Below are 19,857 nucleotides of genomic sequence, written 5' to 3'. Positions count from 1 at the left end.
CTGGCCAAGTTCTGTGAATTTACACCAGGAAAGAAGAGGAGGTAGGGGAACTGGCCACGTTCTGTGAATTTACACCAGGATAGAAGAGGAGGTAGGGGAACTGGCCAAGTTCTGTGAATTTACACCAGGATAGAAGATGAGGTAGGGGAACTGGCCACGTTCTGTGAATTTACACCAGGATAGAAGAGGAGGTAGGGGAAATGGCCAAGTTCTGCAAATTCACACCAGGATAGAAGAAGATGTAGGGTAAATGGAAAGGTTCTGTGAATACACACCAGAATAGAAGTGAATGTTGGGGGAAATGGACAACGTATGTGAATTCAGATCGATCGGTCCAGAAGAGAATGTAAGTGGCGATTGACAAGTTATGAGTATTTATGGCGACATATGAGGGAATGAGGGTGACTATCTCCAGAGGGAATCTCCCTTGTCAGTAAACCTGGCCATCTCTGTTAGCGTGACGGAATGGGGGGCCCCTCAGAACCTGATATTTTATATGCTAGGAATGTCCCCAGGCCGTTAGAGATGAATGGGATACCTCCAGTAAAAAGGTAGATATGGACGAAGTACATGTGCAGAGGATCAAAGCGGCCTCATGGCGAGGATACATTTCCAGGGGCTGCTAAGGTGATAGGTACACACAATAACCCTGGGACTAATAACATGGATGTCACTAGTCCCTATTACAATATAGACCTCTCCCAACTCCATGCTAGCCAAAGGGAACATACAAGTGATAGCAATCCAGTCCAGTGTTTAATAAAAGGGAAACATTTCAACGCATGCATTCAATGGTATATTTCCTTGTTGGTAAAGCTCAACTATTCGACAATTAGACTAAGTGCTGCACTTAGACTTCCCCAGAGACAGGTATATGTTATGACGAGAATCTTTCCTACTGCGCTCATCACCACTGCAGCGTTTTCAAAGCACTGAAAGGATAGAGGTATCCCGCATTATCTGCGGGAGGGTCTGCTATGTGGTTTTATCCTAGTCCAGAGGCAACCATCTAAACAAGGGATAGAAAACAGTCTGCCAAAGATCATACAATGCTTCAGAACTCTTGGACTCTATAGTTGTTGGCCGTCTAACACTGCTCTATCTGACCTGCTTGGATTACAGCAGTTGGAGGGTCACAAACAGTAAACAAATTAAAAAGAAAACTAGTTATCAATGGGTGCAAGCCAGTGGTGATTAGGGGCTTGAGGGTGATTTAAGGTCATAATTAGGTTGCCAGCGGCTAAATAACCACCTGTCATGTCGGTGAGGTGAAGGGCCCCTCTGATTTTGGGGCTAAGGTTGGTTGCTTTTACTTTACAGGGCAATCACTCTCCGATGAATAGCATGTGTTTACACATTCTGCACTACCTCCCCTTGTCATAGAGTACCGCACTACTTTCATTTGAACCATCAGCACAAATAACCGTGCATGGTTCACATGGCATTAAAAGGGGCACTGACCTTTGAAGCCATGGGTGGGGCACAAGGGTCCAGATTCTATGAGCAAACGAGCCTCTGGGTTCTGTTAATAATGATGTAGACCCTGTCACAGCATTGTATCCCCTTAACTGTGCAATGGTGCGTATCGTGGTAACACCAGACTCTAGGTAAGTCTGCTATGACATTTCCCCTGCTTACACAGACTTACCTCCTGTGCAGATCATGGTGGGATCAAACCAGCAGTTGGAGTCACTTCCGGGGGAGAAACTGTAGGGGAAGTGGATGTCGTCGGTGTACGTAAGCATTCCCCTGGCAATGTCGACAAAGTAGGTAGGCCGAAGGTATCGGTCTCGCCCATCAGTATCCAGCAGGATGTAATTGGTCAGAGGATCACCGTCCGCATCAGACGTCACGTTGTGGCTAAAGCCTTCGACCAGCAGGTTCCGAGCATTCTGGGCAATGCTGGAGCCCATTACCCACATGCCATGCTCGCGGGCACCCTCAACAGCCTTAGCCAGGAAGTAAACGGATGTGTAGATGGTGCCGAAGAGAGGGGAGACCTGTGGAGAGGAAGAAGTGAGAACCAAACACAGAATGTGCTCTAGGATGATGTCGAACCACAATAAACCAGGAATCCACAAAACAATAGGTGCTCAAAGTCTGCAAGCACAGTCAAGCATACATGTCCCGTTACTGATTTAGCTCTTAACCCTCTAAATGATGAGAATATATATCATTGCTGTAATATACATTGGTGCACCACACCTAAGATGTTAATAATAGCATTTGACTTGCCCATAGGCACTCCCAATATTAGCCGCTATAGGACCTGAAGCACAGACGGATACACAATTCCAACAATTAGAAAGTGTGGTCAAGTGGGAAAATCTAGATTATATCCCAGTTTAACAAGACCTCACTTTCTTCACTAGGCTGCATTTCTACTGCTACACTATATCTCCTTCACAAGAGAATATCCCTTATGACATATCACACCTCTGCTCCTTCGATAGACCACTTCTTCTTCAATCAATCACATCCCCTCCACTTTATCCCTGTTCTCCGATAGATGACACCGCTATTAGATACATCACCTTCACGAAACCACACTTCCTTGATTTTACCACATTTCCACCACAAACCCGTATTTCCAAGGCAAGATCACATCCCCCCAAGACCGTATTGTCTCTAGTAAATCCAAGTTACCTGACTAGGTTGCACCTCAACACAACGCTGTTTCTCTAGGAGAGAACACCTCCGGTACAAGGCCACATCCCCCTTACTAGACAACAACCCCTCCCAATAGGCCATATTTCAAGAAGAGTCAACCTCCCAAACGCCAACAAAAAATGTCTCTATAGAACACATCTTGGAACAAAAGGTCACAACTTACCTCCTCAACTAGATAATATTGCTTCTACTTGACCACACCCTTCAACCAGGAAAATTAACCTTCACTAGGCCACAAGTCCAGGATCATGTCTCATAATCCTCGTTAGAAAATAGCTCCCCCACTGGACCACCTTTTCTCCACTGCTCACCACCACCAACACAAGACCAGTGGTCCACCATTAGACATTCCTTCTCAGCCATATAGCATGTCCTCCACTACACCACATTTTATACACTGCATTACAACTCTGCAGTAAAGCCACATCTCCTACACTGCATGACATCAACAACAAAAGATCACATTTCCTCCACTGGAGGATGTATCCTGCCCCATACTACAGCACACAAGGCAACAGCTGCACCATTAGACCACATCCCGTTTGCTTGATCACCTCCACACTATCAAATGGCATTTCCTCCACTAGACTGTATGATCTCTGCGTCACTACATAATTTTCTCAAGAGATCACGCTGCAAACACACGAGTTTATAGGCACCGATTAGTGGATTTTTATGCTTTTTGACTGGGCCATCCTGATAATTATACAATGGTGTATCATCGCTGTTACCTCAGCTACTACTATCTGTTATGCTTTTAAGTTTAATTCATAAATGGCTAGTTTCAACTACCGAAACTATTGTCTACACTGACTCCTCCATTTATTTTGCTTTTAACTTTGGACCCTCTCAAAGAGAACTATTTTCCATTGAGCACTAAACCTCTTTCTTTTTATCCATTGGCTATGCCTAATACAGTTATTTGCATTCTCTATGCTTACATCTGTCTACTTTGATCTACCCTGTCTGCCCTGCCTTTGCTCCTAATGGCTAATGGCCTCCTTTTGCAAAGACAAGGAGCCCTACCTTGATCTACAAGAACTCACGCTTCTCTCCCTATTGGCAACCATTGCAGTGTGAGACCAAGAGTGCTAACCTGGGAGCATCTCGAGGTGGCACTGTGATATTTCAGGTTTGACCTCTGTTTAATTCATATGGTTGCAGTCTCCTGTACAAAGATCACGGAACGTAGGCAATTCACTATATGCGTTGCTGGTTGCGGCTATCCGAATACCCACCTTGTCTTGGGCGAAAACCCTCAGTCTTGGGGGATAGCTCAGGGGCAACATGCTCGCCTTAGAAGCAAGACGGCACGGCGTAACACAGGTTCGATCCCCGGTTCGGCGCTTAGAAACCTCTGGTTATGAAGCGCATTATAAATAACCTATCATATCATACCTTGTGGATGCTGGCAGTTTATTACTTATTGGGATGCAAACCAGAAGTTTGTACCTGAGGGTGATGCCTAATAATAACACACAGAAATCCAGGTACTTCAAACAGCGTGTTCTGTACCGCAAGCACTCAAGGAAGATTGCATGGTGAATGCTAAGGTAGATAAGATGTCCTCCAGAAGGCCGAAAACGTGCTTACATGAAGATGTTGCTTTATCTCTGGAAGTTCTCAGGCACTTTGACTAGACACAATAACCCGTTTGCTCCAAGGAGCCTCTGTGAATTTCACTGGGAAAAAGTGAAAGGGAAGTACAGGTCCTAAGGCACAGAAGCCTTGACTTTGACTGAATGCAGGAGTTTGAATGGACCTGTCAACTCTTCTCGGGCCATACCTGTTCTATAAGCACTGAGTCTCTGAGACAGAAACCTTGGAACAGCACAAAAGGATTGATAGGATCTTGTAGTAGCAGTGAGGCCCGGCCAAGTGACTCGCTTCTTCCCCAACAGGATCCTTAAGGAACCAGCCCTTCTTGACCTTGAAGCCTGCTTGTGCCTCTCTAGCCTATCAAGGCACTTGGCGTCCAGTAAATGAGGATCATGACAGCAGAGCTCAGAACAGGGGTCTTTAGTCTTTCCACCAAAAGCTTCCAGACCATCAAGGAACAAAGCCCAAGAGACCCACCTCATGGCCCAGAGTAGAGATCCTTTCCCCCTCCACCAAGAATGGGTGATGTGATGGTGAGAACCCTCTCTGCATGGATCACCAACTTATCCCAGCAATAATCCTGGCACTACGCTGTGGAAACTGCTTGGCGAGAGAACTCCAGGTGGCACCCAGAAGATCCTCTTATGGAGCCAGCACCTTTTGCACTCAATTCCTCTGCTAATTGAGACCTAATGCCTCAAGCATTAGGTCTCAATTAGCTTTGATGACCGCCCATTTACGGTGCCCGCACAACAGTTTGTCCTACTACCGGAAACGGAGCTCGGATCAGCGGATGAGGTGAAAGGTCAATGCCCGTGCCACTGTGTTCTCTGGGAGTATCATCCTGTGCTGATGTGCATGCGTCTTGCAGTAGCACCGCCACCATTCAACTGCCACTCCCCAGAGGTTCACTCGACATGTAGGTCTCGCTTGGCAGTTTGAGGAGAGATATGTATGTGACATTGCTTTCGCCTGTGTCGCCTTATGTTACGAACCACGTGGTGCTTGCTTCAATATGCATGCAGGGGGCACAGTAAAATATGACTGCGAGGATAACAGCCCTTCCAAAGGGATGAGCAATTGAAAACCTTGGACCATGAGGTTCAACTCTCCATAACTAAATATTACAGGAGAACCTCAGGACCAGGGAGAGACATTAATGTCCATTGCGCTGAACCTACACAGGGAAAGTATACCGCAAATAAATACCGTAATGCCACATCATTTCCTATGATATGATAGGTTATTCATAAGGCGTTTATTAGCCAGGAGGTTTCCAAGCGTGGAACCGGGATCGAACCTGTGGTGCTCCGTGTCGTCTTGCTTCCAAGGAAAGCACGTTGCCCCTGAGCTATCCTCCCGAGACTTCCTATAGATGCCCTAGCCCCCAGTTTTGTCTTATTATTTTCGAAGGTTGAATTTTAGAAGCGTTATGCTAGAATATGTAATGTTTTACTTTATAATGTTTTGTATTAAACAAAACATTTCCTTTTCAATGAACATAAATCTGCTATGCTGTACCTCGTAACGCCAAATAACTTGCCCTTCAGGGAAGTGGGGCCTGATTGCTTGAGCAGCCCTACCATAGTAGGAAACTATTATATGGAGTCCTGTCTTATGTCCAAAGACATAACACCCAACATCCTGGACGGTGGTGAGCGCATGCAGGGCCACCATAGGCACAGTTGGCTGCCTCCTGCTTGTGCCAGGATCCAGGGCAGCTTCTACCACTCTGCATCCACTTTGGTATTCACCAACTTGCATCAACTTTCTGGACTCGTAACCCTTGCTACTACAACCTCACTTGTGCTATTGCTGCGCACATGTGTGCCTCTTTTCCTGAAATGTACTTCCACATTTACCTCTTTTCTTAATGGTACAGCCACCTCAGCTTCCTTTCTAATTGGCTACACCAAAAGGTGTCTTTTTCCCATTTCCTGCACAACTGCCTCTTTTCTCATTGGCTACAGACCACACTGGCAACATCCTCATCTGATATTCTTCTTACTGGTTGTAGCCACCTTTACCTCTTTTCTGATTGGCGCACTTGCTTCCTTTCTAATTGCCTAGGGCCTTAATCTCTCTGCCTCTTTTCTTATTAGCTACAGTAAGCTCTGGTTCTCTGCTGTAGCCAGCTTTGCCTCTCCAGTCATTGGACAAGGCTACTCAGGAACCTTTTATATCATCACCATTATCCATTTGTTGACCACATCCCTTTACATTATCATCTCTCACCACCCTCGCCCTCCCAGGTGCCTTCGATACCTCCGTCGCATCCAAGTGAGAGGGGATCTCGCCGTTGGTCTGGGCCTCTTGGAAAGCGCTGTAGAAGTTATTTTCCTTTGAGTCAATGGTGATCGTGAGCACCGAGTCATAGGCGTGCCGCAGCTGGGTGTTGTTGCCGAGAAGGTAGTAGGGCACCCGGTTGTAAGGGAGGCTGTAGTGCAAGGTGTCATAGGGCAGGAAGACATAGGAGCCATCTGTCATCCTCAGGTCATCGGCTTTCTCCAGTAAGATCCTCTGCTCTTCACCACCGATCAAGACCGAGTGCATGCAGAGGATGACGACTGCTTAGGAAAAGGAACGGATAGTAAGATCTCCTTGTGTTCAGTTTTGCTTACAGGCATGAATGCATTTAACCAAATTTAACAGTTTTACCTTCAGCAGAAAACATGATGTACATTTGGAAGCCTTATTTGAAAAATACTTCATGTGGCAACCACACTGCACAGTTTCACGTCAAAATCCATTTTTTGTTATGGGAGCGAGGTGCCAGAAGAGTGAAAGCTAAGTGTATATATATATTGTGATGAATCCTTAGATGTCGTCACTTCTCCCCAAGGGGGAGCCCCTTCCCATGTGGCCACTGAGGTGAGGGTGGCGGATAGTCCTCCTGGGGTGGTACACAGCAGGAGGATCTCATGAGTAGAGACTCCCCCTCTGGGGACAAGGACAAACATCTAGGCATAACAATGCATGACTGCCCCCACCCAACACCCTGCACACCTCCATACCCTATACACCCCAAGAGCATCCCTAATCAACCCAGGTATATGTTTAGGGCCATGGAGTTGAACTATACTGAGACGAAGAAGAACACAGACTACCTCAAGGAGACTTGTCTGATAAATACTGAGATGAAGAAGAACACAGACTACCTTATGGAGGCTTGTCTAATAAATACTGAGATGAAGAGGTGGTGCGGAGTAATGACGAACACCGGTGGAACAAAGATCAACGTTCTAGTCTTCCGTGGGGGAGTGTGCAACAAACTAACCAGCAGTGTAACAATAAAAGGGAAGAAGGACTAAGGGAAGAAGAACGTGGATCGGGAAGCCGCAAGGAAGGAGAGTGCAGAAGGGACACCGCAAGGAAGCAGTCGCAAGGAGGTTTCCTCTCCTGTTGGGGAGAGCAACAAGTAGCCAGCGCGAGAGAGGACAGTGTGGAACAATAGCCGGGGAGAATCAGAGTATGGCCGGAAGGCGCCAAGGGAGTTCTCCGTTAACCATGAGACGGCAAACCATATCCTGAATCCAGGAGGGCACACCAGCACCATGACTGCAGTGGAGATCAGCACCATGACTGCAGCGAAGACCAGCCTGTCGTGCTGCAGAGGTGCACCCCGAGTCCTAGAAGTCCAAGTGAACTATCTAAACCCCAGAAGAGGTAAGTGGAGATGTGAAAGAGCCAGTGAGGATGGAGGGGGCTCCTGGGACCCTGCAACAACAGGAACATTTTTGGGAACACGCAGAGACAGTCTGGGACCTGCACCCACGAAAAAGAAGTAATACAAGCCATTAACTTCATAGCAGTACCTGGCAGGAGAGTGAACCAGGTCTGCCATAACGAAACCATAGAGAAACAGGAGTCTGGGGCGTACACCTAAAAGGAAGTATGAATAGAAACCATCTTACTTGTGGCAGGAGAGTGAACCATATCTGCCCAAGTCTGAAGAGGGGGAAGCCAGGGTCTGGACCATCCACGTAAAGTAAAGAAAGGCCAGGGCAGGGTGTCATTCCCCCTGGAGTTGAGAACCTTGTAACAAAGTGAGAGAAAGGCCAGGGGAAGGGAGTCATTGCCCCTAGTGTTGTGAACTGTGTAACAAAGAATAAGAGAAGGCTAGGAGAAGGGAGTCATTCTCATTGGTGTGGTAAACCATGAAACCAAGTGTACTAAAAAGCCAGGAGAAGGGAGTCCTTCCCACCGGTGTTGTGAACTGTGAAAGCAGATCTCCGAGAAGCCTGGGAAAGGGAGTCATTCCCCCTGGTGTTGCGAAATGTGAAACAAAGTGTAAGAAAATCCAGGGAAAGGCAGTCATTTCGCCTAGTGTTGTGAACTCTGAACCGGGATACCAGGAGAAGTGAGACATTCTTCTGGTAACCAAGATATACCAACAACTCTCTGTCCAAATAAAGTATTTCCTTAATACAAAGTTGACCTCACTAGAAATGAATCCTTAACTCGCATCACAGTTATACAAGACTCGTTTAACTATGGCATACAGGTACACCATCTCATATTTAAAGTGAGTGCTGTGCAGTAATGGTCTAGTGGGTGTCACGGTTTAATCTGTAGTGCTTTGGGATTTGTGTGCATGTTTTGATTTGTACAGAGTGTTTGCACCTTACCCCTGGCATCCCCAATGCTTGTAGACCTTTTTTTGGAAGTAGAACCCTTAACTTTTTCCCCCCAAATTGTTTCTTTTCAGTGATTACCTCTTTTTTTTATTTTTAAGATTCACTGTTCATTCCCCACAGTTTATCCGTGTGTATCATTTCCTATGTTAGTTCTAACGTGTTGTGTTTATTCAAGATATGGCATTGTATGTGCATGCTTCATATGGGTCAGTTGTATTTCTCCAGTGCAGGTATTATACGTTCTTGCATTGCCTACCTATTGTGTAGTTATTGTGCTGAAGCGTGTTCTACGTAGCATGTGTGCCTCCATTGCGCGTGTGTTCCAGGTGCGCTGTTAGGGTTTGTTGATGGGGATTGCACTTTATTATGTTCTTTGTGTGTTACTCTGGGAGTGTTGATGTTGGTTATGCTGTAGCCTTTATTACCCATGCTGCATACACAAAAGAACCAATGACTGCATTCCACCTTCTTACTATGCATCTATGTATATGTGTAGTCTGTTCCAATCCTTCTGCAAACCCTGGCCTTCCCATCGCAGACACCTATGTCAGCGCTTCTTCCAAAGAGGTCTTCACTGATATCCTCTTCTCGGTCCGCTCTCCAGATCTATGGACCCCCATCTCATCTCTACTCTCTCTCCTTCCATATCCTCTCCCATTAACGACGGAACAAAGTGGGAAGTCCCCTTGGACGTTGCTTCGTTAATGTCTACCACACAGGCACCATCCTGGTCCTGGGTCCTCAACTCAACCGCCTTCTCTTTGACCAGATACTGCCGTCTCTCATTAACTTCCTTCCTTCTCCTGCATCTCCCCCTACTACTCTCTCTCCGTCCTCTGACTGGTGTACCACGCCCCCGTACCCCACCTCAGAAAACCTTCATAGGCAGAGACCTCGTCCACCTGGCGACTCTTAATGCCCGCTCAGCCAACAAACACTCTGCCGACATCTCCCTCCTTCTTGAAGACATTGACCTCGACATTCTTGCTCTTACCGAGACATGGTTCAATGCCCGCTCAGTCACTGCTTTTGACTCCCTCCTCCCTGACGGCTTTAAGATCATATCCAAACCTCGACCTCACCATGCTGGTGGTGGGGTTGCCGTAATCTTCTTTGATTGGGTTCCTTCTTCCATCTTACCCACCCATCCATACTCTTCCTTTGAGAGCATGGTGTGCAAGTTGGTCATCTCTCCCTCCTCCACCCTGACCATTGCCACTATTTTCCGGCCTGCAGGCTCTACCACCCTGTTCCGGTATGAATGGGCAGATTTCTGTTCTTCCTTACTTTCATCCACTTCCAATCTCCTCCTCTTGTGTAATTTCAACATCCAATTGGACTCCCCTGTCACAGCTTCCACTCTCTTCATTGACCTCTGCACCTCTCTATCACTTTCCATTCTCCATTCTCCCCTCCGGTCCAACCCACTCGGCTGATCACACTCTGGACGTTCTCATCTACTCTGACCTCCCTCTTTCTTCCCCACTGGTCACCCCTCTATCCTGGTCAGACCTTTCTCTCCTTTCCTCCCACTGAGCCTCTGGGGCCCTATGACTGCACCCCCCAAATCCCTGCCAACCTCGTTCACCAAAATCCGCCCGATGAAACGAGTGACAGCTGCTGCATTTGCCTACACCCTCATCCCCCTTTTGCCCCCCTTCCTCAGATTCTTCCACTGACTCTGCTCTCAGCAACCTGCATCTAGCCATCACCAATACTCTCAACACCCTTGCCACAGTCATGAGAATTCACCTGAAACCTGCATCTAAGCGTAATACCTGTTATGACTCTGACCTTGCAGCCCTGAAACGAAAGTGCAGAGTGGCGGAATAGAAGTCGCAGACCTCAGGCTCATCCTCGGATAAACTGTCCTGCCGTCTGCTCCAAAGGCAATGCACACTCTCCATACGTGCCAAGAAAAGGCACAGGTATCCAAGGGAGGTCTACCGCTTGAACTTCCTCCCTCTCTTTAAGGAACTGGCAGATGACCTGAGGCGTTGGAAAGTACAGGAAATCTCGTTAGTAGGCCGTATCACTGCCTGTAAAATGAACCTTCTTCCCAGATTCGTCTATGCTTGCTCCTCACTCCCAGTGCCTATCCCTCCTCCGGCTCTTCGAGACCTCCAAAGGAATATGCTGCACTTTATCTGGCGGGGGAAAAAGCCCAGAATCCCCCTGAGAACAATGATGGGGAACGCCAGGCTTGGCGGTCTAGAGGTACCCGACCTGCCAGGTTGCCAGATAGCAGCACAATTGGCAATCACCCAGGCTTGGCGCATGTCCTCTAACCGCCCTAGATGGGTGGAACTCGAACAATCTCGCCTGGTCCTCCCCCTGCGCTTCCTCTCGCACATCCCGCCTCCGACGCGGCAGACAGAGAAACTGCTACTGGCCGCCAGATATACCGTGGAGGCATGGGATAAAGCGCTAAAGAAAAAAGGGGTCCCCAGGGGCCTAAATCCCTCATCACCAATTTTTCTCAATCCAACATTTTCGCTGGGTATGACTCCACGGAACTTTAAGAACTGGAACGCAGGGGGCCTGGAATCATTGGAGCAACTATATGAAGAAGGGGAACCGCGCACATTCACACAATGCAAAGAGACCTTTCACCTACGCGAGACCGACAGGTTTACCTATATACAGCTTCGCCACTGGTGCTCCCACCCGCAGACTCGTCTTGCAGCACTCCGCCCGCCTACAGCACTGGAACTAACCCTGATGGACCTTCCGGCCTGAGGTAATATCTCTGCCCTATATAAACGTTTCCAGGGGGACTTCCTCACATCTAGAACCCGCACCATGGCACAATGGGAAGAGGACCTAGGTCATCCTATAGAGGACCAGACCTGGACAGACATATGGTCCCGGGCGCACTCCTCCTCGGCCTGCATTACCAACAGAGAGTGCGCATACAAAATTCTGTTGCGCTGGTACTACTCCCCCCTGAGGCTCCACCATATAAACAGCTCCCTGGACCCGGCATGCTGGAGACAATGTGGGCACACAGGGACTTTCTTTCACATGTGGTGGACATGCCCACTAGTCCAACAATTCTGGAAACAATCCTTGCACTTCATTAAAGTGAGACCCAAATGGACAAATGGGATGGGGGAAAGGTGGGTTAATGTGTTCATAATATGTTCAAATGTTCGGAAGCTCACAGTGCTGTATAACTGTATTTGTTTCCTGCCTTGTTTAAAATTAACATATAAAAAAAAAGAAAAGGCACAGGTATCTAGTGCATCCAACAACACAGCTGAACTTTTCAAGATTTGCAGGGACCTAGCCACCCCTTCTGCAGCCTCCTCGTCCCTGTCTCCCTCCCAGGCCCTCTGCAACGCACAGGCCACACACTTTGCCACCAAAACTCAGGACATCCCAAACTCCCTCATCACTCACCCTCCCAATCCTTCCCACACCCCCTTGCCTCCCTTGGCCCCTCACCGTCCTCCTTCCTCCCTCCACTTCTTCTCCCCCATCACACCTGTAGAAGTTACCAGAGTTGTTCGCTCCATGAAGGTCTCTTCTAAACAGTTTTCCCCTTGTTCATCCAGAACCATCAACGACAACATTGGCTCTCTTGCCCTCCTCACTCGCGGATTTCTGCAATCACTCTTTTGCCACTGGATCTTTTCCCTCCCCCTCAAGCACTCCCTTTTGCAACCCCTCCTGAAAAAACCTTATGCAGACCCTACCTGTCCTGCCAACTACTGCCCTATTCCCATCACCCCCTTCCTGTGGAAACTGGTGGAGAAACTGGACGTACCCCAACTCAACTCGCACACCAAACTTGTTGGTGGTCTCCATGGCCATTAATCTGGATTCCGAGCATCCAGAGGCACAGAAACTGCTCTTCTGAACACCTGTGAAGAGCTGCTTGCATTTCTGCACTCCAACTCCCCAGCTTTCCTCACCCTGCTCGATCTCTCCTCTGCATTTGACACAGTCAATCATTCCATCCTCATACAAAGACTCCACGATACCCTTGGTATCTCGGATCGGGCACTGGACTGGCTGACATCTTTCCTATCTGACCGCTCATCCCAAGTCATCCTGGGCACCTTCTCCTTTCCTACTTCCTTCGCCATCTGTGGTGTCCCCCAAGGTTTATTCCTCTCCCCTTGGCTCTTTAACATCTACCTTGCTCTGCTGGCATGCCTCATCTTCTCCCTTTCCCCCAACTTCCTGTGTTATGCAGATGACACTCCACTCTTTCTCAAACTTCCTGCTGATCCCCTTGAACCTTCCATCATCCCTGACTGCCTATCTGCCATTCAGTCCTGGTGCACTTACAGCAATATCTGCCACAACGCCTTTAAAACTGAGATCCTTCCCATCTGGACCCTGCACCCTCTTTCTTCCCTTCACTCTGGCCTTCCTCCATGGGCTTTCCCCCTGTTCGTTCTTCTGGAGCCAGAAACTTTGGAGTCATCTTTGACTCGTCTTCTCTCCTTCCTCCCTCACACTCAGGACATTGCCAAAAAGTGCCACTTTCAGCTATTCCTTCTCAAAGGAGTTCTCCCTTTTCTCTCTTTCCCCCACTGGCTCAACGTTACCCAAGCCCTGGTTCTCTCTCAGCTTGACTATTGCAATAGCCTCCTCCTGAATCTACCTTCTTCCACTCTGCGACTTCTCCAGCTAATCTAGAATAGGGCAGCAAGACTTATCCTTGGCCTTAAGCACAAGGACTGCATCTCTCCTGCCCTAAAAAGTCTTCACTGGCTCCCGGTTGCTGCATGGATTAAATTCAAATCCCTCTATATCATCCACAAGGCTTACTGGGCCCGGGGACCACACTATCTTCAACTTTATGTCACTAAATACTCTCCCTCCAGACCACTATGTTCCTCTGGCACCACATCTTTTTGTGTAAAGCGCTTTGCTAAACAGAGCGCGAGCGGTTGATCACGTGTCTCAGCTGGCTCCCTACTATGGAACAGCCTCCCCCCCCCTCTGCACCTTGAGAACGACTTCAGTAAATTACTGAAGCTCCTCAAGACTTTCCTCTTTACCTCCTCCTTCCCATCTTCTCTCCTCTGCTAATCTCACAGTTGCTGTGATTGGTGTCCTGAACCCTTATGCATTCTCTGGGCCGCTGACCCCCTACACCCAATCGCCCAGCTTCTGTCTGCTCTCAGCACTTGCCTTGCCACTACCTCCGCCTTGGAGGCTTGCACTTACACCCAACACGGCTCCAGGCCGTTTGGCACTTACCACACCATGCACTTCATCTGTTGCTCACCCACGAGCACGGACACTCCAGCACCTACCTCCTCTGCCCTCTTCCTTACTGCACTTGCACGTTCTGAATACTCACAAGGCATAGTAGGTTCGTCCTTTTTTCCTTTCCCCTCCTCTGTTTTTAATTCAATATGTATCACTCCCTTGTTCCCTCCCTTTGGCCTGTGGGCATTTTGAAACAGTATGTACTTGCTGCATAAGCGCCTAACAAGCGAACAATAAATAAATAAATAAAAAGGGGGTTCGTTGAACCTATTGGTCCTCTGTGTTTTCAGCGCTGTACACCTACTGCGCTGCATTGTTTTATGTACATCCCTGTTGTCGTGGGCTGTTGTGGTCGATTTGTATTCCACCATTCTTCGTGGAATCTCTGCAAGCTGTGTGTGCATGTTGTGCTGAATTGTACAGTATTCCGAGTCTGTTCTTGCTGGTCACTGTAAGAGTAAGTGTGATGTCTATACATGTTGCTCTTTTTTTTACAAGAATGATAGAAAAAGCTTTAAAAAAAGAGATTAAGAATAACAATTGAGAATTGGAAGTAAAGCAGAAATTAGTGGGAGGGTGATGAATATTTTAATGATATCTAGAAAGTAATCTCAATTTTGAAAAGAATAAGGGGTTGCCTTCTAAATATAGTTAAAGGAATGTGTTTGGCATGGGCAAAGGATTGAGTTGCGAGAGGGCTGGGAAATATATCCAAGAAAAGGAAAAATGTAAGTACTTTGAATGTAAACATGTGTCACAGAGGCACGATCGCGTCCAGCATATGTAATCATTATGGGTTATTTGAAATAGCTGTGTGTTTTACGAGGGTTGATGACGGATCTCAGTGTCCCCTGTGGTGTAAACATCTCAATGTAACATCAAGATGTTCACACATATGCCATGTAAACACATAGAGGCGTCTACTTTAGACTTAATTTGGAGGAAGGGAAGAATTGAGAAGGGATCAATAATCTTAGTTGAAAAGGTTTGGTGTATATGGTTAGAGTTTGCACAGAGATCATTTCAAATGAATTTAGCAAACTTAGATGCTTCGGTTCAGAATCACAATGTATGCATATAATGTGTACATGGGTTGTTGGGGGTTGTTTTGCGCTAAAGGGAAAACAGGGAATATGTGAGAAGGAGGAATTAAAGAATCTTAATAATTTGTAATGTGGATTCATCCAGTATGTAGTGAGAAAATTAGACTATTTTCCTCAGCATCTAAATGTTTAAGAAAACAATCAGATGTTTATTTCCAAGTTTTTAAAAAAGGGGGCTTTGTGGAAAATGGTTGGTAGCATAGTTTATTACAGAAGTGTCAAGAATTGCATTTTATTTATTGTATTGGGCATTTGTAAGGCGCTTATACATCAAGTAACTTGTGTTTCAAAGCGCCCACAGGGCAATGAAAGAGAGAGGTGGTCCTACTAAGCCGTGTGAGCATTCAGAACGTGCAAGTGCAGAGAGAGAGAGCATGAGGGCGAGGGGTAAGTGCTAGGAGTAACACAGAAGGAAAAGAATGAAAGAGAATATTCCGGTGTAAACTTTTCAGAAAAGATTCTTAGCTGTCTGAGACTTGACCGGAAAAGTGATTGCATTGCTGTGTACAAGTTTATATTCCTAAATGATAACTTGCAGGTTCTGAGGAGCAAAACGTGTAAGCTGAGGGAGAAAAGAAACGTGAGTGGGGTTCAGTTATGAGACATAGTGGCATAGTACCTCATATCAGATATCGCAACAAGAAAATGGATATTCCCAGAAACTGGCACAGAACCCTTCTTAAATGAGAAAAGGTACGACTAGTGGTGCCCAGATAAATAGCATCGAATAATCCTTGAAATTCAGTGAAAAAATATTAGTTAAGACAGAGTTAAGGTGAAACAACTCAATGCAACAAAACCCTTAAAATTCAATGACGTTAAGGTACCAGGTTAATACAACATATCCCTTGAAATTAGGCAGGTGTTGGAAGCTACGCCAACTTAACTCTGTACCCACCTGTTGCACAGACCATGAGAACAATGAGGACATCACCAACATCACATATGACATCATTTATGATATCACCTATGACATGGAAACTAGAGTACACTAATACCACAAATGACACTACTGACAACATCACATGGGTATACGATGTTAAATCGAAAATTATATACTGAAAGAAACATTTATTGAATCTTTTATATTGAAAACTTTTATAGTGAATGAATTTTGAGGTGGGGTAAAGGGTTACATATTTTTGGGAAACGGTTGATGTGGGTTTTTAGGGGTCGTAAATGGGGTTTTTGTGGGGGACCCCACAATAAAAGTACATTCACTATAAACGTTTTCGTTATATAAGTTTCAATATATAATCCTTCTCTATATATTTTTTCAATATAAAGACATGTAACCATCACATGTACCCTCACTTATGACATCAATCCCAACATCAATGGTGTCGCTAATGGCATCATCAAAGACATCAATAAATTAAAAACGTATGACCTTTCTAATGACAACTCATATGACATCATGTAAGAGGATTCAATTCAGCACTACAGCTAAGTCAACACCAAGTCTAGAATACTGAATGAAAACCCTTATTGATATATCTTTATGTCCAGTTCATGCGTTCTGGATGACTACCCCTATATAACCCCCCTCTGTTGGAATCCCACTGACCCCACTGAGCCAAGAAGTAGTTCTGTTTTGCAAGTTAAAAGGTTTATTTGATAATTTAAACAATAGATATATATATCACACTTTATAATAAATTAATAATTGAATATCACACTTAATCTGATATGATAAAGATTAACAACGGAGAATCTGGCACTAGCACACTTCTTTATAATCACTAAGGAGTTGACATGAAATGGATAAGGTAGCACACTGGTAAATAGGGACAGAAGAATAATGTGGTAAGGAATGCTTTATATCAGTTCAGATGGATGCAATGTTGAATGAAAGAAACGCAATATAGAAAATAAACAGATATGGTTTCACAAAACAATGTAATCACTTTTCTCTGGCAATGCACTCCCCCCCTTGATGCAATGCAAGGAAATGGAAGGAAAGCACACAGTTCTCAGAAATGCAATCAAATGTGATTCAGTTCACCCCAGCAAGCTTAGACTACAGAGGTTTGAAACACAGGCCCAAAATGCTTTTATATGTGCTGGCAATGAAGTGAAAAATATGCTAAAATGCTCTTAATTCCCTCTAGAGGTTCAGGGTGAGTGGTATCTAGTTAATATTAGTCCAGGCTCACTCTTGCAATGATTCAGGGATGATTAGCAGGTTAAACGAATTTCTGGAAAATGGAAGCACGGAAGCGGCTGTTTTTACATGTGGAGAAATTTGCAAATCGCGGTAAAATTCGCGAGTGCGCCGGGCGCGATTACAGAGGAACTACAAGGGCTAGCACTATCGTTTTGGGGTCCTAGGACAGCCTAGGATCTCAGCTTCCAGATGAAAGTTACTGCAAGTCTCTAAGACAAACGGTCACGGAGATATGAGCGATAAGGTAAAGGTCGTTTTTCAGATTTGAAATTTTAAAGTTCAAAGTGACAAGTGACAGTTTTGCAAAATGACAAGGTACAACTTCTAGGAGACAGTTCTGGTTAGATTAAAATAGATTGAATTATATTATTTTAACTAAGAGATTGGTCCTGCACAGTTCTACTAGGTACTCACAATATATTTTAACATAGAATGGGCCTCGCCACGGATCTGGTCAGGTTTTGGACTGGACTCCGGTTCAGCTCTCTGGTTCTGCTAACAGCGGTCTGGGTCAGCTCTACTCTGTTGGTCTGGCCTGGGTCTCTGAAGGTGGATAGATTGAAGTCTCTATGTTGGCTTTCTGGAGGTTGATGTAGGTAAAGTATGGATTTTTCCGGCAGAGCGTCCCGCAGCAGATGGAAAAGAAAGTCCCTATCTGTCCTGTCTGTCTGCTTTTATCTGTTTTTAAAATGGGTGTGTGTGCAGCATCACTAGACCCTACCCCTCTCCACTTGCCATTGGCCCAATTCTCCCCTCTCCCATGATTGGGGAAGGAACTGTGAGTCAGAGCGATGTCATTTTATGGCTTGCAGAGAGGACACTCCCCTGTCAAATTGCACACAATCTATATTTGATAAAAAAAGACATATTTGCACAGGTACACATTTGTTTAAAATTACACGCACCCATCACATATCACAGGAGGTATACCCTGTCCAAATCTGCTCTTCCTGGGGGCTTGCATTCAGAAATGGCAACATTTGCACTTTTTAACTGATTTTGCAATTTCGGACATTAACCCAAATTTACACACATGTGCGCAAGGAGTATGGACATTAGTGTCAGATTTTTAACATGCATACATTTAGAGTAATACCCTCTTAACTGCTAGCTTGCCCCCAGATCATACCACCGGTTCTAAAAACCTCTTAAAATGTGGGCAGAAAAATCACAAGAATTATGGTATCCTTTATAAAATTTTCACAAGTCCGTACTATGAGTTATTCATCTTTTTCTAAAACCATATTCTGGCCACAGGGGTGTGTCTTTTCAGGTCACATGGTACAGAAACCAGTCTTTCCAGTTTCTGCCAAGCTCAGAGACCCTGCCCCTCCCAGCTTCTGCCAAGAGGAAGCTGTTTTTACGACACCTGCAATAAACCATCTGCCTGGGTGAAGGGGGTTGCATTGTTCAGAGCTCCTGTATTCTGTGGGGGCTCCCCTTAATTCAATTATCAGAGAGATGGCATATCCTTAGTGTGGCCAGCAGGAAACAGCCAGGCCTGGGAAGTTACTTGTGAATCAAGTTTCACTCCTGATGGGGGTAGTTGCCAGGCAAAATTGGAATCTCTTTAAGCCAGTTTTTAGCTACATGTCATTTCTGTTCCTCAGTTTTCTGCATTCAAATAACTAACAATTTTTTACATATGCAGCTAGAATGCTGATTCTAAGTTTAAAACTATGACATTTAAACAATTGCAACCTATGTGGCACTGAAAAGTAGGTCACTCAGTCAATTTAAACATTTAGATTTTTAGTGTCTTTCAGTCCAAATTTACTTAAACTGCTGAAATCCACAGCTCAGCTAGTCTTGTTATAACCTTCAAGTCACTTCGGAATATAACTGTACATTGTATCCAACTCTCAGTAAGTCTTTCTTTGGCCTGCTTTGGGTTTATTTATTCAGTTTTACAAAAAAAACAGTAAAATCTGGTGTTGTTTTAAAACGCCGGCTTTTGGATAGTGGTGAGTACTGGTAATGCACCCATTTTTGGGATTTAAGAAATGAATTCCCCACAATTCTAGGTTGCTTTTGGCAATCAGCATTGCCATTCCCAATGGTTTCAGGCTACTGTGTGGGTAGTCCAATGGTGGTTTTAGGCAGTGCCCTTCTGTGCCCATAACATCAGCAAAAATGGGTGGCAGCCTATTATTCATGCATTTCCCTGGGCATTTTCTGGGAAGCTCTGGCCATCATGATGTTTTCAATGCCAGTACTGCACAGTTTTTGAGGTAGGGCTCGGATGCATGGGTAAAAACATCCCACAAGCCCCCCTCTTGCGATGGCCATTCTGTTTCACTGATGGGACTCGCAAGACCTGGGATGTTTCCTCATCTTCTTCCAATAGCTGGCACAGTTCAGCATCTTTTCCTCCATCCGGTATTGATCGATCGGTTCTCCTCGCCGGTCCTGATGGGAATATTGGGCGGTACACGGGGCCCCTTGCGTCTCT

The 19,857-nt window shown here is 45.8% G+C and overlaps 1 protein-coding gene across 5 annotated transcripts in view; it reads right to left on the bottom strand.

The window, feature by feature from the left end:
- Positions 1–19,857, bottom strand: part of LOC138567864 (retinal guanylyl cyclase 2-like) — a 419,705-nt gene that overhangs the window by 270,416 nt on the left and 129,432 nt on the right. For 4 of the 5 annotated variants that reach the window (XM_069646359.1, XM_069646356.1, XM_069646366.1 and 1 more), the window contains 2 exons: positions 6,535–6,839; positions 1,649–2,000 (listed from right to left, as the gene is read on the bottom strand). In XM_069646359.1, the coding sequence (XP_069502460.1) occupies positions 1,649–2,000; positions 6,535–6,839 (657 nt within the window). The remainder of the gene's footprint in view (positions 1–1,648; positions 2,001–6,534; positions 6,840–19,857) is intronic. The other variant, XM_069646364.1, reaches the window with a different exon arrangement.

This window comes from Ambystoma mexicanum, chromosome 1p, assembly GCF_040938575.1.
Source record: "Ambystoma mexicanum isolate Mex_15411 chromosome 1p, UKY_AmexF1_1, whole genome shotgun sequence".
NCBI classification, from domain to species: Eukaryota; Metazoa; Chordata; class Amphibia; order Caudata; family Ambystomatidae; genus Ambystoma; species Ambystoma mexicanum.
This window is presented reverse-complemented; position numbering and strand designations above follow the sequence as displayed.